The sequence below is a fragment of the Betta splendens genome, chromosome 16 (genome assembly GCF_900634795.4).
Source record: "Betta splendens chromosome 16, fBetSpl5.4, whole genome shotgun sequence".
NCBI lineage: Eukaryota > Metazoa > Chordata > Actinopteri > Anabantiformes > Osphronemidae > Betta > Betta splendens.
In genome coordinates this window covers 14049648-14075670 of record NC_040896.2, presented here as the reverse complement: position 1 = coordinate 14075670, position 26023 = coordinate 14049648, and the positions used below count along the sequence as shown (strand labels likewise).

Below are 26023 nucleotides of genomic sequence, written 5' to 3'. Positions count from 1 at the left end.
CGGTTGCTCTATGATTATTAAGGAACAGACGGGGCAGAGGAATCTGAAGTAAAACAAAAAGATTGCGGAAACTCGACGTGTCCAGACACTCCGTCTCCACGACACACCGTGGTTTCCCGTGTGGACGTGGGAGTGGGATAATTCTGTAAATTCCCACGTGCCGTGGCTTCCGAGCGGCGCGCGTCCCGGGAGTCTGCGGGAATGTCGTCCGCCCGTGACGCACCGGACGTCACTGTGGGCTGGCTTTCACGCGGACGTGTGGAGCTGACTGACTCCGTCTCGCACCGGGAAACCTGCTGCGCCGACTACTCTCGAAAGGTAAACGAGCCTCTGCTGCTTCGAACCTAGAGCCGTAGTTCATACGTTTATCAGTTATTAAAATGAAGCGGCGTTAATGAGCGCTTCTCTATAACGCGCTGCACTTTACGGTGTGTGATCGCGGATCATTTCATAATGAATGTGTTGTAATTGCGCTTCCTTGTGTTTTTCATTGGGTCTCGCTGGGCGACAGACCGCTGACATTGAGCTCGGTCCCACGGCTGCTTTCAGGAAGATGGACTCGAAGGGCGAGAAGGACGGCAGGTGAGAAGACCCGGTGTGACCCACATTACTGCGCTACTGCCTTTAGTTACTATATGAACCATACACGACCTGAGGCTGGAGCGGTTACATATGAAGTGAGGAAACTACGGGGCGTGTCAGGATGTGAGGGTTGATAGTTACTGTACAGCATTAAATTGAAAGTGTGTCTTTATAATCTGTAAATGATTACACATTCAGATTATGGCCCCTTAAAGACGTGTCAACATACTGTGTAATAAATAAGTACGTTTTAAAAATGGGAATGCTCGTGGCCACATGAGCTGAAATAAAATGGCAGCTCAGTCACATTATTGAGCTGGAACTGACAAGTCAATATCTGCTCTCTTTTTTTTTACCGTTGCAGTCCAGTGTGTGTGCACAACCCCCACCTGGATGCCCTGAAGGACGACATCCTCTACCACTTCAGCCTAGGAACCGCGAGCCACGACCTACCGGCCATGTTTGGAGACGTCAAAGTAAACCTTCTGCTGTTTTTAGTTGTGGAGTGACAGCGTGACCTCTGCCGTAGCTGACCTGTGGTGTCCCTCAGTTCGTGTGTGTGGGGGGCAGCCCCTGGAGAATGAAATCCTTCATCGAATACATGGCTGCTGAGCTCGGTATGGAGGACCCCGCTGCGGAGTACCCAAACATCTGTGCCGGAACGGACCGCTACGCCATGTACAAAGTTGGCCCTGTGCTGTCTGTCAGTGTGCGTACACATGAGCGCGTCCGTCCACGGTTGGGTGCGTGTGCCCTCATTTATTTACCAGTCTGCTCTCTCTCTTCCAGCATGGGATGGGCATCCCGTCCATTGCCATAATGCTGCACGAGCTGATAAAGCTCCTCCATCACGCGCGCTGCACAGACGTTACAGTCATACGCATCGGGACCTCAGGGGGAATAGGTGAGCGAATGGCCACTAGGTTTGACTGAGGGGGTGAATGTTGGTCTGTCCCTCCGGTGAACGCTGGAAATGGTTTGACTCCTTCCTGCTCCCTTTGGGATAGATGATAGATGGGTTAAAGAACTGGACACATGATACCAGAAGATGCAATGCTGTTGTTTTACCACAAGAGGGAGCCGGACAGCAATCAGACCACAAATAAACGCTTTTAGTTTCGTTTCTTACGAAATGTCCCAGGAGTTGTTGTGCATTGTTGTTCGAAATGTTTTGTATTTGTAGACCGATCAGATTGCCATTTGAGTCTAGAATCCTTTTTACACTATACTATCAGTCTAATTCTAACCCAAGTTACATGTTATCTGAATTAGTCATTTAATATGAAGGCTTTAGGACATGAATTCATGTCAGTTACCGTTTTTTATTTTCAGGGCTTGAGCCTGGCACAGTCGTCGTCACCAAGCAGTCTGTGGATGCCACCTTCCTACCTAAGTTTGAGCAGGTGATCCTGGGGAAGACGGTCGTGCGGAACACGGACCTGGACCAGAGCCTGGCTGGGGAGCTCCTGCAGTGCAGCCAGGAGCTGAACCGGTTCAAGACCGTGATCGGCAACACCATGTGCACGCTCGATTTCTATGAAGGTATGAGCGTAGATCAGCGTGTTTACATTGATTCACACTAGTCCACGTGTAATTGGCCTCTTTGATCAACCAGGGCAGGCCCGTTTGGATGGTGCTTTCTGCTCGTACACTGAGAAGGATAAACAGGACTACCTCAGTAAAGCCGGCGCAGCAGGAGTGTGCAATATTGAAATGGAGTCATCGGTTTTTGCTGCTATGTGCAAGCTGAGTGGTCTGCGAGGTAAGAAAACACAACATCAGCAATGTACTGGTTGTCCTCCCAGCATGCTCAGTGTCTAATGGTTATCTCCCCCCCGTAAAGCTGCTGTAGTTTGTGTGACCTTACTGGATCGACTGAAGGGGGATCAGCTGAGCAGCTCTCATGAGGTCCTCCACGATTACCAGCAACGGCCTCAGACACTTGTTAGCTGCTACATTAAAAAGCAGCTGAAGGCCAAAGCAGCAGGAAGCCGAGTGTGACGATTCTCACAGGGGCAAATGTGAAAAGTCAGCTTTAAATCATTTAATGGTGCACTTGCTTGTTTTCCTTTGACAGATTTAGTTGGTTATGGTATTTTACCTCATGTATTGAATGCAGTTTTGATATTCCAGCTTATGGTCCTCAAAGATGTCTTTGAAGAAACTGCCTTTTCCTTAAACAATAGTCAAAGTTCCTGCCTGTAAAACTTGAACTACTTGATGACTGTTATTATTGAACTCTCACTGCAGATAAAGCACAGGTGTACATGATGAGCCACTTATTCCAGGCTGCTGGAACATCAGTTAAATCCTGTACTTTTCCTGCTCACAGGTCAAATGTCCACTTTCATTAAAAAGCTGATTCTGACTGATACACACGTGTCCTGATGAAATTTGTTGATTTTCTTGCAAGATGTACATTAAGTTGTTTCATATTTGTTTTCGAAATATTAAAGATGAGAATAGAAGCCCACCTGTCCTTAAAATAACAAACTTTTTGATATTTGAATGTTTTCTGCACCTGAAATGATGAAGGACTAGTTGGGTGCTAAAAAACGCACGGAAGAACTATATAAAGATTCAAAGAACACTGTTGAATATGAAATAACACTAATATAGTCACTGTGAATGCTGCTGTGCGACTGTGCCATGCTGTGTTTCTAGTCAAATCACCGCGCTGCGCGTCAGAGCACAGAGGAGGGTCTTCGTGCGCGCTCCCGTGCGCAGCGCTCCCACCTTCTCGCGTGCCATACGATCCTGCCGGACTGTTCGCTGATTCAGTGCCTTAAGGAGAATCGCCGTTCACCTGAACAGAGCTACAGCAACCTCTGCGGAGAAACACGCAGCCATGGCCAAAACAGCGACCGGTAAGCACGTTCGGACGGGTTCTGATTAAAAAAAACGGTGGGTGGATGGATGAAATGATGGATGGATGCGTCCGTCGCGTCTCGGAGCTCGCGTCGGCCCGGTGCAGTCTGCGGATGTGGATCGTGCTTCTCCAATGAAATGTGTCTAATGAACGAGTGGATGAATTTAGATGCTCCCCCTTTATTTAGCACGATCTGTCGACTCACCTCTGGAGTCTCTGATTGCGAGAAACAGGGATTGACACAAAGCATCCTCCGTTATTAGGTAACTCAGACGTCTCGGTCATTATCCTCCTCTGTGTGTCCTCCTCCTCCTCGTTCCTTTTCATCTAACATTATGTAACAGTGGATAATCCGCCGGTGCGGATTTGCTGCAGACAGGTGTATTTACAACGCTGCGCCCGCGGCTCATGCTACAGCGGCCCCAACATGCAGCATAATGCAGACGGACCCCACCCAAGATGCTGAGCTGCCGACGGTGAAGCCGAGACGGCTCGTTTTTCTATCATGCTGCTGTCATTTAAGCAAACGAGCTCCAGCTGGTTATTAAAAAAGCCTTTTCTGGGACCCGGACGTGTTCGTTTTCCTCGTCTATTTAAGGTCCGCTCGTTTTCCTCAGGTTTTTCCTCATTCCTCTCTGCCAAGGATGCATCACCAGCTGTGTCTGACGAGCTGTCGTTTATTTTGCAACAACATCTAACGGTCAGACGTAAGTTCAGACCATATAGAAATTCTCTTAACAGCCTGTCTTAGTCATCCTGCCCGATGGCCAGTTATTGTTGCAGGCCAGACTCTTAGCATCTTTGTTTTCATGAGGCTCTTTAGCCTCTAACTGGCATCAGTGCAACGTAAGCACATCATTTAGTGATTTTCTAAAGAAGCTGGTTTGGTTGTGTTGTGTTTGTGTGGAGGCAGAGGTGCAGGCAGGTGCATGGGGGGGCAGCCCTGCAGCAACACACACAGCACACACTGGCCGTTGCTGCAGAACGCTTAGTGACACTGACCGAGCCATGTGGGCACGCTGGCAAAGTCAGCGAGTCAGCGCGCATGGGGGGAAACGGCCTGAACCAAAATGTCTTCTTATAACCACCGATTGAAGTAACAGTGACGCTTGTTTGATCTGTGATCACAGCACCTCAATGCGTTTTAGCCCAATAAATGCTCGGCGCATCAAATTGAACCATTTTCTTTTCATGACGTAAAATCTCCTAATTTAATTGTGTATTGTGTGTAGAGTGTTATAACAGTAGCAGGGGGCTAATTAGCATCTTTCACAGTTCTCACCCGGATGCTGCTCTGTGTGTTCATCTTCCCTCAGCGTACAAAGAAAAGATGAAGGAGCTGTCCGTCCTCTCCCTCATCTGCTCCTGTTTCTACCCAGAGTCACGCAACAAGCTCGTGCGTGAGTTCGAAGGTATGCACGAGCTCTAGCATCCATTCTCCTGGTGCACAAAGCAAATTATTGGACTTTTGCTGTGCTGCTGAATCGGGATTTTGCCGGTAACCTCAGCATAATTGTTTGGTTTGCAGACATGGAGGTCAAGCCTATAAACAAGCGGGCATCAGGCCAGGCCTTTGAGGTGATCCTCAAGCCTCTGTCTCCAGTGTCGAACGTGGCCCATAACCTCCCATCGCCCCCAAAGAGGGACATCTCCTTGGACGACATCGAGAGGAAACTGGAAGCTGCCGAGGAGCGAAGGAGGGTAAATATTCCCCCTGTTGCGCTGGTTGCGTTACAGAGGAGCCATCAGACAGTCACTGCGTCCCCGTTGCTGTGCATGTTTAGATGCAGGAGACGCAGGTGCTGATCGCTTTGGCAGAGAAGCGGGAGCACGAGAGGTTCGTGTTGCTAAAGGCCATGGAGGAGAACAGCAACTTCAGCAGGATGGCCGAGGAGAAGCTCCAGCTGAAGATGGAGCAGAACAAGGAGAACCGTGAGGCCCATCTGGCAGCCATGATGGAGCGTCTACAGGAGAAGGTGCGAGCGCTCAACCAGGAATGGTCACGAGTCATTAGTGAGTGGATGAAACTAACGTCGCTGTGGTGTTTTCAGGAGAAACGCGCAGCGGTCGTGCGCAGGAACAAAGAGCTGATGGTGGAGCAAACAGCATGAGCCTCGCACCAGTCCTGACTCCCATGGTCCATACGCCTCTCTTCAGTCCTGCCCCCCCCTCCCCTGACCCCCAACCTCGGAGGCCCGGAGGACCTCATCCCCACCACACAACACACCACTTTAGCAGTACTCACAAGTGTCAGTATTATCAGTGAATACAAACATCAGTAACACTCCCTGGAGAAATGAATGGGTTTGTTGATTTTAGAGCAAATGTGACAATATGGCTATTATTGTGTAAATAGCTTTTTCCCCCCCAGCTCTGTATATCGGTTCACACAACACGGTTCCGCGCTGACGCTCCGTTATTGGTTCATGTTTCGGTTCTTGAGGTTTGACTCTCTAACCCGTTTCTCATGAAAGCTCCCGATGATGTCATGATGATGCGTCTGTGTCTTTGTGTGAAGAGCGACGGTCGGTGTTCATAGACTACAGACTCCTCACGATATTCCACTGGTATCGGTGTCACGCTCACTCTCCTACACCGCCCGCAGCTTCATACAGCGTCCACTTCCTCCGAAACGAGCTTGACAATGAACAATAGGTGCTTTATTTTTTATTAAGAATGTCTTCACCCAACCTGCACAAACATGGCAGGTTCCCACTTGCGATTCAGTAGCGAATGCTTCTTTAGGCCGATCCGTATTCTGGGATTCATCTCTTGAATGTTACGACACCATCCCGGTACCGTGCATAGTGTCTTGGACAGTGGAATGTGCTCTTGCCCCACCTTGATATTGATAGTGACAACATGTCTGTGTGGGTGTGTGTGGATGTCAGGCGCCGTTAGCTTCTTTAGGACTGGATGGAGATCAAATGTGGGACGCTTTACGTTCAGCACTCTCTATTAGCCTCTTTTTAATATGCGATTCTGCTGATATCTGCCTGCACCCTCTGCTGCTTGTGTTTCTCCCTTCATATATTTCTCTGTGAAAGCTTTGCTGAATAAAGGTTTGGGGTTCTGTGAACATGGCATGCACCATCCACTGATTTTTCTGTGCTTCAAGAGGAAGGAAAATGTTAACTGCCAAATAAAAGAACCAGTTATGTACACATCCTGACAATGCCACGCTTCCCTTCATTGACTTCTTCCGTGCACGTTCTAGTTCATTGTTTAGTTCATTTGGGGTTATATATTTATAAACGGCCACAGCTAATCTTCCAGAGGCTATGAACATAGGTTAACAATAAAATAATGTTCATTAGGGCTGTTTTTCCTCCACTAGATGGCAGCGGCAGACTTGCTTGAACAAAAAAAAGACCATAAACCCACAAAAACGGGCTCAAAAATGTTCAGTGCCGTCTAATGACTAATTTAGACTTCTGACTTCTATCTGTGAGATATTTATATATTTTATCATGAAAAATCGAATAATTGAATCACAAATAATTTATATTTTAATCCAAATCTTAAATTTCAAGCAGAGATCAAATTGAGACGTTGATATTTTACGCTTTCATTGCTTTAGTTTAGGACCTCAAAACGAAACGGATCAAAACGAATCGCTTTAAGGTGTGTCGTTTTGTAGCGTGTTCACTGACTTGACGCCTATTGGCTGCCCCTCGTGGACGCCGGAGGTACTGCACGGACGAAAAACAGCCAGTAAAAATATGTCACTGACAGCAGAGCAGGAACACTCCAAGCTTAGCAGTGACTTATTGTCCCAGTTGTCTGTTTGTTGTTGTTACTTTTTCACCATTTTCCGTCTATGTCCCCATCCTGTTCACACTATTGTCTCCATTTCAGACCAGCCCAAGCTGGTGAGGTCAGGCCAACATTGTAAAGGATTTCCTCCAGCTCTTAATGATTTCCTGGGTATTCAAAGGGGCAACAATGCTCTTGGATTTAGTTACTCACCTGGCACACAGTGAAGGAGTTGCCTTTCAGTCAATAATCAGGAACTCATAAAAAGCCATATAATTAACTTTTGTGGTATTGCAACAAAAACGCACCTGCAGATGATGTGTGAATCAAAAATGTGTCATGTTTTATACATTTAAAATCAATTTATTTATACAAAAATATCACAAATAGATAAGAGAATGCAACCTTCAAATTTACAAGTAGTTAGTTTTCCAGCAGTATAGGAATTATCATGTCTAGTGTTTTCCATGTAGTTCTAATCCCACAAGAAGCCGAGTCTACGTCATGGTACATACAGACACTTGTGCTGGACAAATGTTGAAGAATCAGTGTCTGCTTTACGAAATCTCACTTCTTTATGCTTAGGAAATGTATTTATGGCCCATAATTCACATGGTATCATCAGCTCTCTCCCTGAAGACAGTGCATGTTGACTAAAATAGTTTTCATTTCCGCAAAGAACAGAGTAACCACGTGCTGTGAGGAAACCTGTCCCAGTCATCTATACTTAGCAAAAAAAAAAAATCTGTTCGCTTGGTTCTTCCGCGTCTTATTGCTATGAAATCAGATGAGGCAGGGTGTCCGTTCTGTTCTGCGGCGGCCACAGCTCAGCTGTTGCCTTCAGTCCAGCTGTTGGCTTCAGAAGGCCCCGATCTCCGTGCCCCAAGGCCTGTAGGGCTTCGACGGGGTGGAGGAGGGCCTGGCTGCGCTGAGGGCCAGCGGGGATATGAGGGGAAACGCGCCGAAGGAGAGCGGGAAGGAGACGGAGGAGACGAGCGGCGGCGGCGAGAGCTTGGACGTCGGCACGGGCAGAGTGAGGGGCAGCGCGCTCAGCCTGGATAGTCCAGATGCTTCCGTGGCGGAGGAGGAGGACGTGGAGGAGGAAGAGGAGGAGGAGGAGGAGGAGGGCGGGCTGCTTTTGGGTGCAGGTGTCCTGGCCTGGGGGTGGCTGAGGAGCAGGGGGTGGGGGAGGTGGGCCGCGGCCGCCCCGTAGGCAGAGCCCCAGGCCAAGTGTTCCAGTCCAGCGTGCGCCTCCCTCTGGGAGACGTAGCTGCTGAGGTGGGACACCAGGCGCACGCGGAGCGGGTCGGCGCCGTCCCGGCCCTCGATGAGGCTCAGGTAGCGAGCCGTCTCCGCCAGGCACTCCCTGAAGCCCAGGCTGTGGTAGTCCTTGGCGAGAGCCTGAGCCTCGAAGTAACCTGTCAGCAGAGGACAGCGGACAAAAAGCGTCACCTATGGATTCACGCAGCTTTTCACGATCAGTGGGAGCTTTGACTTCGTTGCCTTGTAGCTCTAGCAGTATTTTCTATGTAATCCCGGGAAGTGCAAAATGACAAAAAGCAGTCACCTTTGCCACCGGACGCATGAAGCATCTTCAAATGGTCCACGGTCATCTGTAATATTTCCGCTTTTTCCAACTTAGCGGATCCCTGAAAATGAAATTGGGTCATTTTAATAAAACCGACGAGATGAGCATTTGAACGCTGCACGTGCACGTGCGTCCCAACAACACGTACCTGCTTCTCAAAGGCACTGGGCACCAGTCTTCTCAGCTCCGACAGACTGTTATTGATCCGGTCGCGTCTCCGTTTCTCAATGATCTGTGAAATATAAACCCCCGTTAGGTCACAGAGGAAACATCTGCGCGCGTGGCGGCAGCAACAGCAGGTTCGCTCACCCCTCTGCGCCTTTTTCTGGCTTGAACTTGCGTGGTGGTTGAGGGTGACATGGAGCCGTGAGAATCAAGCTGCCTAAGAGGTAGAATGGCAGGAAATGGTTAATTTTCAAATTAAATCATCGACCTCAAAATAACGTGAGGACGGATGAACGCAAACACGGGCAGCTTGTTTTAAAACATGAGGTGGAAGGACCTCCATACCCATTTTCGTCGCCACTGTCCTTCTCCACCTCGACGTTGTCGTCCAGGTCGCTGTCTGATGAGCTGTAGTTGTGGCTTCGCTTCATGTCGTCGCGTGCTGCTGAGACTCCTTCCAGAGAAAGCTGCGGTGGCGCACTGACAGCGGGGACTCCGGGCGGGCGGCTTAAGCGTCAGATGATCGGTTTCACACCGTGCGGGGGAGGGCGGGGACGCCGGCGTGAGGTGGGCGGGGCTCGACGCGACCTGAGCCTGTTAAAATACAGCCCACGCAAAACGTTCAAACCACAGGCAGGAGAAAGCTCCGCGCGTGAACTGTAACACAAAATACAGTAAATGAAATCACTGTAAGCGACTCCCGGCGTCAGGTCCCCGGTGTCCCGGCTCTTCTGTGTGGTTGGGGACACACGGCCCATTAGCAGAGCGCGCTGTTCATTGTCCGCTGTCAGCTGTGTGGCACCACAGCAGCATCGATCAGCCGCGAGGCTGAGCATTAGTCAGTCGTGCTTCCAGGCTCTCCTAGGAAACTGCCCCCCACCTCCAGCCACTGCAAACAGGTCATCCGACTGGCACAGGCGGGGAGCCATTCATCCACCAGTGGCTGGAAACGGGGAGAGAGGAACAGAAATGTTTGGAGAAGATCGAGCTAGGATTTTTTTTTTCTAATGAAAACCACACTTGGGTTCGAGGCGCAGGGTCTGAGGAAGGTGTGATAACTTGACCTCGATAATGAGTAGGAGCTGCTTTCCTTCCACTGATCGCTTCTGCTTGTTTTTTTCAAAATGTATTAGGGAAAACACGGCGAACCAAAAGTGATGCCTTCATGCATGATCCATAGTAAACAGTGACCCATGAAGACATGCACCGTGTTTGTCAGGGAACAAAGTGACATCACAAAAGCAAAAAAAAGTCAAACTGTCTCATTTGTTGTAGATAAAACCATGACTGCCCCACAAACTAAGCGACGTCTACTGCTTCCATCATATCCAGTAGTTGGACACTTCTAATAGCATAAAACAGCTGTAAAATGAAGATATGAGTCCTGTCTGTGGGAAACAGCAGCACTTTCAGTGGGGTGCGTCTGGTAAAGCCATCAGAGGGAGCGTGACCCCCCCCCCACCACCACCGTCCTCCAATCCAGCACCTTGTAGAGGAGCAGCTGTTTCTCCGCGCTGTCCGTCAGGTCAGTTGTTAACTCGCTGCGCCGGGAGCCGCACAAGTGCGGATGAGAGTTTGATTCCAGCGAGCAACTGCAGGGAAACATGCTGCTCCCAAAGCATCAGAGGGGCTTCAGTGGTGACAGACACGGAGCGCAGGCTCGCCGTGTTCAGTGTTATTCTGATGCCGTGGGGCTGGGATGAGCCTCACACACACGCACGCACACACACACACACACACACACACACACACACACACACACACACACACACACACACACACACACACACACACACACACACACACACACACACACACACACACCAAATCCCTGTACCTGTGCCCATTTCATGCACTTCCACACTCCCACAGTCCACTTCTCTGATTTATGGACCTCTACGTTTGCATTACCCAGGACCGAAACACTCCCGAAGCTCATGTGGACAGATACACACCGACACGGATCCCAGGTAGCTCATTCAAAGTCCTGATTCCTCCAGACATCAGCGCACGTGACCCTTGCGTGACTCACAGCTGAATGTCTGAGTATATTTGGGATCACTTCAGAATTGTTTATCATGCGATTATAGTAATAAGCCTCTGGGTTCACATGGTGTGTGTTAAATGGACACTAACCATTCTTCCAACACCTGAATGTCAAGGTCCTTCACATTAGCGCTGACATTCCTGTGGACCATTAGGCATAATTATGATTCTTCTACTGAAAACCTTGACATTTCACAACATCTACCCCTTCGTGAATTTAAATGCGGACGCGTAAAACGTCCTGTCCGCCCACGGTGTGTGTATCCCGAGCTCACTGGCTCCTCCGTTTCATCTTCAGGCCTCATCCAATAACTCGAACACGATGCCGAACTGTGCGTTGACCGCGGGCCCGACTCAGCACCGGCCTGGAGGCGCTGCTGTCAAGCCAGTGCCAGGAAGCTAAGAGGTATAAGCAAGCATTTGTTTGAAACTGGCGTGTGCCCAGCTGCCTTCCTCAATCTTCCCTTAGGTTTCCCTTGGTGACTCTTTGTGTGCGAGAGTGCGACCTGAATGTGTGCTGGCGCGTCTGCGTGTGTGTGTGCGTGTGTGTTTAGGAGGTGCTGTTTCCCACAGCCCTGATCTAATTCCGTGGTAACTCAATCTCCGTGTGAGCGCTTCCCGGCGAGTGTTCTCCCACCCGTCAACAGCCTCCCCCCCCCCGGCCGGCTGAGTGGCTGAGTGTGTCTGACAGAGGCCGGCTCAGTCCCATTGGACCCCAACCTGCGCACCCCCCCCCCCCCCCCCCCCACGTCACCCCTTGCCTCCGTCCTACCCGCCCTCCCATCAGGATTGATTTACTATGTCAACCGTTGGGGCTGTCGGCGGCAGCGGCGCTCGCAGCCGTGCCTGCATCCTGTGTGCACACCACCCTGACATTTTATACCTGTCAGTCAGCGACTGCCAGTGTGTGTGTGTGTGTGGGGGGGGGGGGGGATCGCAGCCCGTCCGACGCAGGCAGGCTGCGTGTGCAGACTTATGAACTTTGAAGAGCGTTATGTAAGACGTATAAATGCCACCCATGCTGGTGCGAGCGAGGGAAACGTCTCCCACACCGTTTCCACACAACAATGTTATCCTATGGGCCACGGCTTCCTGTCTGTCCCCTCTGGTTCCAGTCAGCACCCAGGCGCTATATTGGGCAGGGACCAGACCCATTCTCACTGTTTTTGCCATAATACACCGCCTCATTCTTTACCTTCCTGCCTTTGTTGGCACCCTTTCTCCTTGTGATTCTGGGATAGGTAAACTCAGAGAGGATATATTAACTTCCTTGTTTCTTTGTTTAGCAGGGTTTTTTTTTTCTGAGGACAGCTCCTCAGGTTATACTACTGACTCCAGGATCTCAGAACTGGCTGCCAATTACAGGGCTTAGCGTCAATTACAGGGCATGAGCACCATTTAGAAAAGAGTCGCACACTTCTTTGAACTCTGATATGGACAACGCTACGAGCCGGATTCAGTAAAAACAACATGAATGCCCAGAGTAAATAAAACCTATTCCATCCGTTCCTCTACGAGGCTGCACGCTCCTGCACAATGGCCTCTTCCAATCACATTGTCCGTGAGGTTTACCAGTATGCTGCCCAGTACCAGTTCACTAATGCGAGTCCACAATGGAGGGAAGGCAGATCACAAGACGGGTTCCTAAATAAGCGCAACAGGAGACTGCACGTGATGTCGACACAGAGAAAGGAAGACCGCGGCGCTCGCTGCTTTGAGCCCACACATTGTGTTGCCACAGGAAAAACACTGTTTGCATATCAATAGAGGGTATGTGTGAGACCGTAGGGGGTGAGTTGAAGACGCGCCCGGGCTCTAATTGAAATGTATCTGCTGGTTTACGTCACGCAGAGGGGACCTGATGCTGTTAAATGAATTATTAAATTATTATTGTGTGTGTGTGCGTGTGTGTGATAGAAATCTGTTTTAAAACTAGTCTGAAGATCAACAATCACACTCTCCTAACTTCTTCACATCCCTCAAACACCGATGCTGAGTTTTTTACTTTGTATTTGTCTCCCAGCTTGTGTTAAACTCCGAGTGGTGACTAAGTATTTATTCTAAGCCTGAACGGACAAAAAAGAGGAGAGCGGAGTCAATGGCGTGTCCCAAGTTGATCAAAAAAAGTTGTCTTTTCTGTGAGCCGGCTCCTTTCCCAGTGGATGCTCCGTGCCAGCTGTCTGCGCTGCAGTAAAGTACTGCTTTCCCAAGCTCTGACCTGTGGGAAAATCTGTTGTGGCCAGTAATTGATTCCGCCCTGCCAGCCCCATTACTCTCTGCTGCAGTCAAACTGCCAGTGATCTGCAGAAAGCCTGTTAGCACAGCTCTTTTTACCCCGTCTCCCTCTTCCCCCCGCGCGCACAACATGCACCCGAATCCCAGCAAATCCTGCTGTTAATTCCATCGTTACTTCGATCTGTCTGTGTAAATTATTTTTCATAACATAATCCACCCACTTCAAAGGTTTTGCTTCAATCATTGTTTTCATCTGAATAGTTTATTTTGCAGAAATCAAAAACCTGCACCTCTGTTTATTATCTTAACAGCATGATTAGTGTCACGTTGGACTGGTTACATGCATCTGCTGCTGTTTTGTCCCCACACTTGTCAGTATATTAATGATGCCCGTCATCTTTGTGTTGAAGGGATGGTTATTTGGCTGCAGAGCTGCACAGGGGAGGCCCCGTGAAAGCCCTCCCTCCACGTGTGTCATGAAATATTAAGTGCAGGCATCTGCGGAGACGGGCGACTCGTCTCTCACAGACTAACATTTACCACATGTCCAAATAAAGGTAAGTGCTCCTCCTTCCAATTACTCTTCAATTAGAGGCTCTGCTTTGTGCCGTGGCATCTGTTTCCTGGCCTCGTCTCAGCAGGTGGGCGCGGGTGGACTCGCGTGCGTCTGGGCAGAGGCACAACAATCGGCTCTGCCGCCCGTTCACGTGACCGTCGCGCTCCTGCAACTCGCATAGCAAAAGCGTGAGGAGCACCTGAGTCCGAGGAAATAATGGTTTCATGCGAGAGGCCTCACGCCGAGTGATTTATCAGGGATTCTGACTGTTGCAGGCTTTAAATACCTACCAGCTGAGGGCTGCACTTTCCCATGTTGTCAGGGGTCAGAAGGGCGCTCTCTGAGCAATGGCAGCTCTTTCTCCACACATGAGTTTCGTCCCACTGCTGCGGGATCTAAGCGAGCATTAAACGGAGGCACAGAACTGTACAGTATCCATCACTCCGGCTCCTGGCGAGCCCTCCGCCCACTGCGCCCTGCACCCGGTGGCTGTGGCCCATTGGCAGCTCGGGCTCACAGAGCAAGCAGTGTCTCTGTGAGAGGCAGGCACCCCCCACACTCACCCAGAGCCCCCCTCCTCCCCCCAGCCCCTCTGCAGCCCTACTGTCAGTGTGCTGCAAACCAGAAGCCTGGAGCGCAGGGAGCGTGTGGGATGAAGGGATGAGAAAGAAGATCAAAGCAGGAAGCATGAAAAAGCTCAAAGCACACAAGCAAGAGGCACCTCTCTGACCTCCACACACACACACACACACACACACACACACACACTGGCTGTGCAGGACTGTTGGCGCCCACCCTGGCCTCTGGTTCCTCCTCCTCCAGCAGCCGTGTAAAAAGGCAGAGAGGAGAGGGCATTTCGCTCAGGTCGTGTGAGCCTCTTAGCAGATGCTTGGGACCTGCTGGGAACCAGACACGAAGCCATGGCCTCTGTTGGTGCCGATCCTTTGCACGCACCCAATTGCTCATTTCAGTGACTTTAAAATATGATCTTCATACTTTTGGAAATGTTTTATTTCTTGAGTATTTCAGGGACCCACGGTCTTTATCTAGAAAAGGTTAAATCATCTTTGATCTGTGTTCATTAACAGGTGTGACTTAAACACGTTGAGCCCTCGTGCTGCTCGTCTTCATGAAGCGCTGGTCGTCGGACGCGGGCAAAGTTCACCGCGACTGTGACCAGCTGTGACCTCCATTTTACCTGCTGACACCGAACGCTGCCGCTTGGGTCCGTCCCGGTCGCCCGGTCGGACTCGCGAGCTTCCCCTTCGGCCCTGAGGATCCTCTCTCCATTATTCATGAGTGCTCAGGTTGGACCCTGGGAACAAGTTGAGCGAGGCCCTGTGTCAATACGAAACACTGGCCGCCACAATGGCCTCTGCCTCCAACTACACTGTTGACAGACACCAACACAAAGGAGCTGAAAGGGGTCCCCCTCCGTTCTCACACACACTGAAGAATGAGTCAGTGTGCTGCCGCTCAGAGCTGTGTTTGTACAGTATATACAGCTTTTGTCCACGGCCACTGTTCTCCCATCAATGGGGGCTGAAGTGTTGATGAAAACCAGAAGGAAAAGACTTCTATGTGGCTGCCAGCAAGAGTTCATGTTCATTAGATGGGCTCTGTGTCTTCTGGACGGCACCTGCATGTATGCAGAGAAGCGCCGGGTGACAGAACAACACGTAATCGGATTATGGGACAGGCAGACAACATTCCACCATATATTAGAGCCCAGCCTCTTCAATTATCACATCAGCACCAACTGGAAATCCAATATTGTATCCAGGTTTAACACGTTTTAAGAGCTAAAAAGCTTGTTGAAAAGCTATTTCAACAATTTTTGACAAGGAGTTTCTGTGAACTGTCACCATCTCCATTCCAGACAATAATAATGCAGGTAATAAAATAGCAGTTCCAGCATATTTCATAGCCTAAAATGTTTGTGTTGCTGAGATTAACACCACTTACTAGCAAACTGTATTTTGTTAGATAGATTTGATACTTTTGGATTGATTTTAGGTTTTCATTACTAAGAAGCAGCTGGATCTCAAAAAACGCCCGAGAGACTTTTTAGAGTCAAATGTGAAAATATTGCATAGCGGGAGGCGTCCGTGTTTGATGTTCAATCCTCCCTAATCCAATGAAGAGATATGTCACAGGGCACTCATCTGATCTGAATCTGATTTGCTCATTTCTCTCTCCACTTTGATCTCTTTGAGACATTTAGCAGCTGCAGCAGCACTGGTGAGCTCTTACACCAACTTACGACACGACCAAACTAAAAAGCTGTTTCTTCTAATTTTGTTGTTATTGTTAAAAACAAAACAATGACACTATTCACATTCGACATTGCACTGGTTTTACACAGACAAATTAGCTTGAATGAGATGAAAAGTTCAAACAAAGATGGAAAAAAAATCTAATACTGTGCTTGTACAACTTTGTTTATTATGGGTTTTACATTTAAGCCTTTAAATAAATTAAAAGAATATCTAACACACAGCAGAATAAGAGGTTTTGTATTTATACTTGATCCTCCTACATGTGGTTTATGTGTTTAATACTTTGAGTGGAAGGCCTACTGCAATGCTCTGCTGACATCACCAGGAGGGCGTAAAGGGTCATGTCCCCGGTGCAGGAGTGAGTGATGAACCTGGTCCCCAGGTTGCTCCAACTATCACTATCACTGATGACCTGCATCAGCCACAGGTACAGCTGAGCCAGTGCGTCTGCAGTTTGACACTGGCGTTCAGCATCACTTCTTAGTTTGAAATAACTGAGAAGGAACACAAACCACACAAGTTCACATCTAAAGGCAAATTAATATTAAAATGTATCTATCATGGCCCATTTTCAACTGTCCATAGTATTCATTTGTATCTAGCAGGCGCCACCTACTGGGCAAAACTGGATTTCACCCATAGAAATATATAATATATATTCATAGTCTTTTTATGTATTTATTTGCATAACAACTGTATCTGTTTGTTATATAAAAAAATAAAACAAACGTGATCATTACATTCGGTCTAACACTCGTCCCCATTCTCCGTTAATTACGGAAATCAACACACCTGGTCAAAGACGTAAACACGCTCTGGAGCCTCACCCCTAATTAGTGTGTTCCGCGGGAGCGCGCACCGCCTCGTAAGGACGTATGTCAGTCTAAGACTGCAGCTGCGTATTTAAGGTTTAAACTGTCATAACTTGTGAATACCGTTTATTGTTTGTGGAGATGGTGTTAAACTGAGGAGGGCTGATGCTGAGGAAAACCGGGCTGCAGAGGGCGATGAGGGCAGTGAAGGAGGACACGTTCCAGACAGGTTGAGAGCAGTGAGGAGGAGGCGGTACTGGTTGTATTTGGTCACTAGATGGCGACACCTCACTGGCAGCGACGACATCGAAATCCTGGAACAAATATTTTCATGCAGACAGTTTTCACCCACGACAACATCGTGAGATTTATCTCACATTTTTTTCATCCATCTTATTTGGTTGAATTCAAACAAACGCTTGAGTCCACCAGCGAGTTTCATTAGTAACTTCAAGGTAGGACACAGGCTCATTGCAATTTCTATAATTCTTCACCAGATCATCAACTTTTTTTTATTATGTTTGTGTGTGGGGGGATGAATGAGTGTTTAGAGCATGTGGAAAAAAATTACATCAGTTCCTGCTCTAGCATTAACTTCTAGGAATGTCATGATTATTCATGTAAACCCTCAATTGTACACATTTATCACAGCCACTGTAGCCATTGTGTGACCTAATACCTTTAAAAAAGGCCCTCGCAGGAGCGTCAGACATTACTGTGCTCACTGTTAGGTAGAAAGTCTTAACATAAAGCCAGCGGCTATAGATTGACTTTGAGGTCCCACAGTAAAGAGCAAGCAGCATAGACTGTCTACTACTACAAAATTGGCCAGAACTGTACATCTGAACATTTAAAAGCTAGAAGACACATCTAATGCAAACTTCTAAAATATGTGAGGACAGTTATCAAAAATTAATATCACACATCTAATACCACAGCATATTGAACTAGGCCTATTTGTTACTGAAGCTCCTTTACCTTCTGATGGCTGCTGGCACTCCACAGTTCCTGTGACAGCTTGGCAGGGATTTTCTGCCTTTTTGTTTATGACCACAAACCTTCGGAGCGTGAGGATCAATACACTGTGGACCAAAAGACGCGGCGGAGAGGTGGTCAGATCACTAATTAGAACAGGAAGTGCAGTGGAAGAAGCTGCTGTGGTGCAGTTTTTGGACATTTATTTCCACCTCCAGACACGTCTTCACTGTGACAATTCAAGATAAAAAGGTGGAACTGTCACATTCATGGTGGAACAATAATTTATTCATAGGTTTAATTATTACATGTCTGCATTGATTTAAGAAGTCAGATATTTCTGACAGAGTTTATACCCCATGCAGATTTTGGTGCTAAAGACCTGGAAAGTGATGCAGGCACCAACAAGACAGGTATATAAGAAACCATGGCCTCCTGCTGTGCTCTGACGATCTAATGACACAAACTGCAGCATGTAAAGCACCGACCTGAGGAACATACATGAGAGAATAGAATAGAACTTCATTGTCATTGTAAAAGTACAACAAAACTATGGATGCACCCAGCAGCAGTTCACAATAGGAGAAACCAGAGCACTTAGGCTGTAACACCTATATGAACTGCTAAATAACACGCTGAGATCAGAATAGTGTCTTTACTGCTGGAGCGTTGAAATGTATGTATGTATATCCTCAGTCTAGCACTCTCTGAACCAAATCCCCACATCAGTCCCACCACACACAAACAAACAAACAAACAAACAAACAAACAAATAAATAAATAAATAAATAAATAAATAAACAAATAAACAAATAAATAAATAAATAAATAAGTAAGTAAGTAAGTAAGTAAGTAAGTAAGTAAGTAAGTAAGTAAGTAAGTAAGTAAGTAAGTAAAGTTGTTGATCTGGTGAAGGATTATGGAAACTGCAATGAGCCTATGTCTTATCTTGAAGTTACTATTGAAACTCGCTGGTTGAATCAAGTGTTTGTGTAAGTTCAACCAAGTGGGGTCAAACTGAAAACTGTCTGCATGAAATGTCTGTGCCAGGATTCTGACGTCATCCGTGCCAGTGATGTGTCGCCATCTAGTGACCAAATGCAATCAATACAAAAACACTTCCCTCATCAGCCGCAGCAGCAGCAGCAGCAGCAGTCTAGTTTTCCTCACCATCAGCCCTCCTGTTTCCCTGATAGTTTCTCTAACACAAATACCTAATCAAATTTATCATTCAATTAATGTGTCACCCTAGAAACAGTCTACCCTCCACTTCACCACCCAAGAAATTGCCACTTCAAAAAGCATTCACTAAACCTGGCTGCTATAATGTGTCGTTTCTCGACTGTGCTACAAATTACAGATGAGAAAGCTTTGCCCCAGGCTTTCACCATCTCCACAAACAATAAATCCCCTGTCTTTGTGCTCTGAACCTGAATAAAAAATTATAAGTAATAAAAACATTGGTTTTAATCACTTTTTGGCCACATGAAAGCATCTCACTGGTTCAACTGGTGCTCTCGCCCTCAGTTGAGCAGTTTGTTGGAACCTGTGTTCTGACCTCCAACGAGAACTTTGATGAATACAAAGCAATCAGTGAGATAATTTAGTTTGCATTAACTCAGTGTGCTGCTGATGATAATAAATGCCTTGGGAGTACATTTAAAGCAAATTGAAACACTTTTATTATGTTGCCTAAAGTCAAGGTCCAGGGTGGGAAGCTAACCGCTGTGAGTAGTTGATTGACATTCTCATCTTTGCATTCCATATCTTAAACTTCATTATGGCTCGTCTCTGCACTGCAACCAGTAGCATGATGTATTTTTCTCTAGAGATGCATCATGGCTGATGTAGCAGTGAGGGCCTCCCATAGAGTTTAGTTCAGCTTTAAACCTGGACGTCTACAAAACTGTTTGAAAAAAAAACATTAAACCACACAGATTAAAATTAAAATTAAATGTGACTTTCTGTCCTTCTGCAAAGTATCTGGACACTCCGCATCAGTGATTCCTGATTTACCATTTCATGTCAACCAAATTGTGTTAAACTCAAATTGGTGAAAGTCCAGATTGCTAATGTTCAAGACTTCCGTGTCTGAGCCAGCGTTCTGGGTGGACAGGACAAATCCCTGCTCGGAGGTTAAAGCCGTGACCTCGTTTGTTTCAAGCTTCTTTTCTAGTGTGCACCACTTAATTCTCATTTCCAGGTTTGAGTGGTTGTGAGTCTGGATGGAGTATTGAGAAGCTGATGACTAGGTTTTGTGCATCTTGCATATGCCCATCGTTCTGTACACATGCATGACCCAAACAAGGTCTTTATACTAGGTGCAGCCAAGAGCAGCCGCAGCTTTTGGTCTAGAAGCATTTTAGTGCAAAATCAGTATTGAGTTACAATATAAATATGTTCAACCGAGACTTTGAGTTTTGAGGAATCTGTGCTATTATGAATTAATCTTATTTGGACTAGTGTGAGTAGTACAGGCTTCAGGAAATAGGCTTCACGTGGTACAATGTGGATTAACACATTTAAACACAGTCACACCACGACATGAATTCTTACACACAGTGGATGTTTGCATATAATCGGCTTTTTTTGTATTGTATCATGATTTTAAACCCATTACTTTCCTCTGGGATTCATTGTGCTTTATTCTGAATTAATATGATGTTCCAACTCAGGAAGAGGTTTATAAAGAAAACATTTACTCCAGTTCAGCCATTCGAAAGCTTCTTTTGAGAAAGTCTTAATATAATTTGTAAATTATTAAATGATGTTCGGGGTTTACTGTAGTTCAAAAACATAGATCATTGGAGACGTCTTAACATGAAAGGATTTATTAGCACTCAACATGGAGTAGATTTATCCCCTACCTCAGGCAAAGGCTTACAGAGAAAAAACATCAGCTAAAAATGAAGAGAATTCAATCAAATACACCCCCCCCCCCCCCTCAAAAGAAAAAAAAAACACAAATAGAAGGAATTCCTGATACGAAATTACATGATACATTTTGTGCAGAATTTGGTTGCAGCTTTTTCCAGTGACACATTAGCTCTATATCTTTGTATATCTGTTGAAGCCCATGTTAAAATGGCACACTTTCATGCCGTGTTTCCTGCTCATCCAAACACCATCAAAAGGTTACTTAAATCAACAACATAACTCCTGTAGCACCGTATCACATACACTCTGGGTGAATAGTTCCCGGAAACGCTTTCAGACTTTACTACACGTATACAGATTTAAGCCTATTCTCGTGTTACGTGGCTGATGTGTGAAATGCGTCTGCACTCGCGCAGATTCAGCCCTTGATTGATAAAGTCATCCACCTGCGCTAACTCACGATCGTCCGCGATCAAACACGTCATCCCAGTCTGACCTGACGACTCGCCCACTAATCAGATCGTTGCCACGACAACGGGCTTCTGAGTGGTCGCGCTGAATCGGGCGCGTGCTCCGCCCGGCTTTAAATATGACCTTGTGGCTGCCTGCAGTTCTCTCCGCGCTTCGCCTCGAAACAGGAACCTCTGAAACATCCCGTGCACGTGCAGGACGCGCCGCTTCATCAGCATCAGCATCATGGTCGAGCAGTTTGTCGGAACCTGGGCTCTGCTTGGCAGCGATAACTTTGATGAATACATGAAGGCAATCGGTGAGGCGCCTGTTTGTGTGTAAACCTGTGGCACCTAGAAGCGATTCTAATGTAATAGACTAAATGGCACTGGACGTTTAACGAAACCTTTAGCGACTCGGCTTGAGAACGCAGCTTTGCTCCACAGGTGTGAACTTTGCCACACGGCAAATGGGCAACTTGGCGAAGCCTAAACTGGTGATCAGCGTGGACGGAGGAGTCATTTCAATGAAGTCCGAGAGCACGTTCAAGAATACGGAGATCAAGTTCAAGCTGGACGACGAGTTCGACGAGACCACCGCCGACGGCAGACAGACCAAGGTGAGTGTGCGTCACACCCACTCCGCGCGCACAGTTCATATTGTGACTGACCAACATGACTGCAGACCCTCATGACGCTGGAGAATGGGAAACTGATTCAGAAGCAGACGTGGGATGGGAAAACCACCGTATTGGAACGGGAGGTTCGCGATGGGAAGCTAATAATTGTGAGTAACTACAGGGCTGAAGTGTGTGTGTGTGTGTCGTTGTGTAATTTTACCTCCTAATGTCTCAACAGAGATGTGTCATGGACGACGTTGTTGCAGTGAGGACCTACGAGAAGGCTTAACTCTGTCAACCATGTTGAGCTTGAACCTGTATCATGCACTAAACTATTAAATGACCGTGGCTTAAGTTAAAATAATGTGTACTTTAATGACTCCCTGGGTTTAAGTATACAACTAGACAAAGGCCTTTTGTAAAAGCACAGGATCTGGGTGGATTAGGCCAAATCCCTGTTTGTGGTTTGGAGGACTTTTTTTTTTTTTTTTTTTTTAAATCTGCCATTTCTCAAAAGTGGGGAGGTAAGGGCATCTTAAGTGCAGTAGCTTCATGTCTGAAGTACTAATCCTGGATTTAACTACTAACTTGTATTAGTACCAAGATGCTGCAAAATGTCACACTAATTTTGTACAGGTCCTAAACATGCAGTAAATGGCGTTTGCTGTAAAATGTCCCTTCTAAATGGTATAGAAATAAGGCTTGAGGATGATCTTTGTTCAAATGTTTTTTTTTTTTCACTTAGAACTAAATGATCATTCAAACTAAATTTACCTTTCCGTATTTGTATCGGAATTTTATTGCTCAGATGTCGCCCCCTTGTGGTTGACTTTAGCAGTAACAGACTGAGTGAGTGCCTCAATCCTAAAGGGGTTACTATCTACATTCACCGTTGTATTTAGTTCTTGGTTTATTTCTCGAGCAGTGTTTTAATTAAGTGAACCGTTAATGCACTTTTGGCCCCATTCGCTTCACTGTTGGTTGGATTTGGTCCAGAACAGATGATGCGGAATGACGTTTTACGTAACGCGACGTCATCCTCAAACATGGCCGACCGAGGAAACACAAACATGGAAGTCGATAAGGAAAAGAGCAAACATTTCGCCCACGGACTTAAGCCGGTTATTGACGAGGTCGCTCAAAGAACAGAGGCGCAGAATGATGCCGACGACGGGAAGGGCGTGGGTGGGAGTCGCGCCACGACGGAATACTGCGAAAAGCTCCAGGCGTGGATGTGGCAGTACTACACGGGCTACGTGCACTGGCAGAGCTGGCTGGCAGCGTCAGCCATGACGTGCCCTCACTATTCACAGGCAGCGAGCGGCACGTCCGCGGCCGTCCCGGACTTTACCTCCCCGACCTGGTGCGCCGGTCCGTTCGGCCTGCCGCCGCCGCTGCCGCTGCCGTATCCGCCCCCCGTCGCGTCCGCCAGCAGCCGGCCGGGCGAGGCTGCGGTGTCCGCTCAGGCGCCGCAGCAGGAGCACGGCAACGTCCCGAGACCAGGTACGAGCCGTTTGCACCGTCTGCGCCAGCTTCCTCTTTATAGCGGACCAGTGGGGAGCCACACACTCAACACTCAGTCAGACACTGGCTTTGTTGCTAACCGGCCACACATCTGGTGACAGATTGTACTGTGCCTCCTTCCATCAGGTCGAGAGTATAGTATTCCTTCACCGCTGCAGAGGCTCCTGGCTGAGATGGTGGATTTCTTTATATTGTTTTTCATCAAAGCATCTATAATCATCTGTATTATGCACCTCAGTGGAATCAAGTGAGTCGATTTCTTTTTACAGAGAAGCATTGCCGGCGTTCGATCTGAGACATTGCTTGTGTAAGTGTCACGGGTCTGTTCGTTTGCTTTTTAAGGGACGTCTCAAAATTTGCCATGCATTTTATTGTGGAAGAAATAGATGAGGACACGTCGATGGAGGAGCTGCAGAAAATGATGCTTGTTGCACTTGTGTACCGGATATTAGTGTGTGTTTATGAGGTGAGTGTTCATCCTGAATGACCCAAGTTCTAATAGAGGCGAGACCAAATAGTGCATTCATTGACATCTCCTGCTCCATTCTCTCTTCAGATTGTGTGCATTTGGGGAGCAGGAGGAGCCACTCCGGGCAAGTTTCTCGTTGGACTCAGAGTTGTTACATGTGACTCATCAGTTCTGGTTCAGCCCAACAGGGTGCTTGTTGTTCCAGCAACGAATGTATCTCTGTCCGCGTGAGTAGTTTTCAGTGTTGGTAGTAATAGAACCAATCAAAGGCCTCTTCCACGCATACACTTGTCAGGATTTTAAGTGGGTGAGCTGTATGATTGCGAACCGTGGAGTCGCCAAGCGGTCCACGCAGTTCACATCAAGTGTGTCTGAAATTAGAGGGAGTTGAGTATTAGCTGCAGGAAATCAGTGGAAGCTTTGATGAACTTTAGTTCTAAGTGCCTATGTTAAAGATGCTGTAGTCTCACATCATCATGTATTTCACCTGCTGTTTGTGTCTCCCCTCTGCAGATCAACCGTACGAGCCTTGAACAAGAACTTTTCAATTGCCTTCTTCTTCCCGGCCTTCATCACACTCCTGTTCTTTCAGCACAACAGGACTGTGTACGACATGGTGGCTGGTACGATCGTTGTCAAGCGCTCCAGGCTTAGATGATGCTGAAGAGCTGAGACCACAGTCCACCAACAACTCTGAGAAGGCACTGTGTGATGTTTTCTGCGCCTGCGGAACGTGTATACTGCTTTTTTTGCGGCTTCGTTTGAACACACGGGGGCATTAAGGCATTGACGGACGGCCTGATACACATCAAACCGATGTGGGATTTTCTGTGGCTTTGGTTTGTTTCAGACACACGCTGTCTGCATGTTGGTCTCCCTTTCTGACAATGGTCTCAAATTGCCCAGCATTTCATTTGCTAATCATGCGTATGTGGGAGTACACCTTCAGTATCCGTTTGTATTTCTCATCTTTGGGATGTATTCTTTTGTGACCGTTACACCACTACACAGTGCTCATATTTTAGCAACTGAAATGTCTAATGTTGCACTGAGGTGTAATAAAGAAAAATGTATAACTGAACACCACTGTAGTCCTCAGAGAATGGGGCCTAAAAATAATGTATTATGGATTTTATGTAATTAAGTGTTTTTTGCATTTAACGAGATTAAATTAAATCCTCACTAATTTCCTGCACATTTAACATCTCTGGTGTTTCATCATGCTTATTATTTTTTTTTAATGTCATAATGCTGTAATACTTCTAATAACTGCTCTAAACCACTGTCATCAAAACACCAAATCAGCAAATATGTTTGCAGTTTGGGACGATGGCTCACAGTCAGAGACCAGAACACCGCACAACATCTGTGGAGAGACGTGAAGCATTCACAGAGGCTCCTCACTCTTACAAAGGTAGAAGGACTCTGCAAAATGAATAATCAAGCTGTAACTGGTGTGAAGGGCTCGTCTGAAAAGTTTGGAAATAAGTTGTTTAATGGTTTTGTACCTGGAATATTGTACATTTGTCATTATGAGTTGTTGAATGTAAATACATGAGCTGTTTTCATTCAATAGTAATTCTTAATGAGGTGCAAGAGGCAGTGTGTTTTGTATATTTATAATATGAATATGTTATACTTGTGGGCATATTGTAGTAGTTCTAAAACACTAGTCAAATTCATGAAGGAAAGTGAGGAGTGTTATTTTTAATACACACGCTACCGTTCACAAAAGTTTGGGGTCACTTAGAAATGTCCTTATTTTTGACAGAAAGGCACTTTGTTTGCAATGAACGATTCAGAAATACACTGTTTACATTACTAATGCGGTAAATGACTATTCTAGCTGCAAATGTCTGATATTTGCTGCAATATTTACTTAGGTGTATAGAGGCCCATTTCCAGCAACTGTCACTGCAGTGTAGTAATGGTACAATGTGTCTGTTCATTGCGTCAAAAGGCCCAGATTCCAGATTACCTCAACAAATTAACATCCAGAATGGCAAAGGCGTGCAATGCTGTGACTGCTGCAAATGGAGGATTCTTTGACGGGAGCAGTTTGAGGATTTAAAAAAAATATATTATTTCAAATACAAATATTTTGAGACTATATTTTCCATTAATTTTACAACTCATGCTGGTAAATAAAAGTGTGACTTTTATTGGAAAACACAAAATTGTCTGGTTGACCCCAAACCTTTTAACGGTAGTGTCTCACACA

The 26023-nt window shown here is 46.8% G+C and overlaps 5 protein-coding genes across 6 annotated transcripts; 4 read left to right on the top strand and 1 right to left on the bottom strand.

Moving 5' to 3' along the window:
- The first annotated feature begins 55 nt into the window (after positions 1-55).
- upp1 (uridine phosphorylase 1) lies at positions 56-2956 on the top strand. Its single transcript, XM_029130564.3, has 8 exons — positions 56-318; positions 512-582; positions 947-1058; positions 1133-1291; positions 1372-1486; positions 1915-2124; positions 2198-2344; positions 2426-2956. The coding sequence occupies exons 1-8, from the start codon at positions 202-204 to the stop codon at positions 2581-2583; spliced, it is 1089 nt and encodes a 362-aa protein (XP_028986397.1). The 5' UTR covers positions 56-201; the 3' UTR covers positions 2584-2956.
- A 332-nt stretch (positions 2957-3288) lies between these two features.
- On the top strand, positions 3289-6626 carry stmn2a (stathmin 2a). Of its 2 annotated transcripts, none has more exons than XM_029130567.3 (5): positions 3289-3449; positions 4768-4863; positions 4980-5152; positions 5236-5427; positions 5503-6626. In XM_029130567.3, exons 1-5 carry the CDS (start codon positions 3431-3433, stop codon positions 5560-5562), a joined length of 540 nt encoding a protein of 179 aa, XP_028986400.1. In that variant the 5' UTR covers positions 3289-3430; the 3' UTR covers positions 5563-6626. The 2 variants fall into 2 exon arrangements, with proteins under 2 accessions (XP_028986400.1, XP_055359318.1); XM_055503343.1 differs by lacking the exon at positions 3289-3449 and adding an exon at positions 4140-4158.
- A 901-nt stretch (positions 6627-7527) lies between these two features.
- LOC114843741 (hairy/enhancer-of-split related with YRPW motif protein 1-like) lies at positions 7528-9864 on the bottom strand. Its single transcript, XM_029130566.3, has 6 exons — positions 9649-9864; positions 9306-9554; positions 9105-9177; positions 8944-9027; positions 8775-8856; positions 7528-8625 (listed from the first exon to the last, which is right to left on the bottom strand). The coding sequence occupies exons 2-6, from the start codon at positions 9389-9391 to the stop codon at positions 8066-8068; spliced, it is 885 nt and encodes a 294-aa protein (XP_028986399.1). The 5' UTR covers positions 9392-9554; positions 9649-9864; the 3' UTR covers positions 7528-8065.
- Positions 9865-21346: 11482 nt separating this feature from the next.
- fabp4b (fatty acid binding protein 4b) lies at positions 21347-22173 on the top strand. Its single transcript, XM_029130124.3, has 4 exons — positions 21347-21509; positions 21637-21809; positions 21875-21976; positions 22048-22173. Exons 1-4 carry the CDS (start codon positions 21437-21439, stop codon positions 22096-22098), a joined length of 399 nt encoding a protein of 132 aa, XP_028985957.1. The 5' UTR covers positions 21347-21436; the 3' UTR covers positions 22099-22173.
- A 663-nt stretch (positions 22174-22836) lies between these two features.
- Positions 22837-25484, top strand: LOC114843516 (protein FAM8A1-like). The gene is made up of 5 exons (XM_029130123.3): positions 22837-23312; positions 23460-23580; positions 23676-23799; positions 23890-24029; positions 24316-25484. Exons 1-5 carry the CDS (start codon positions 22856-22858, stop codon positions 24458-24460), a joined length of 987 nt encoding a protein of 328 aa, XP_028985956.3. The 5' UTR covers positions 22837-22855; the 3' UTR covers positions 24461-25484.
- The last annotated feature ends 539 nt before the right edge of the window (positions 25485-26023 follow it).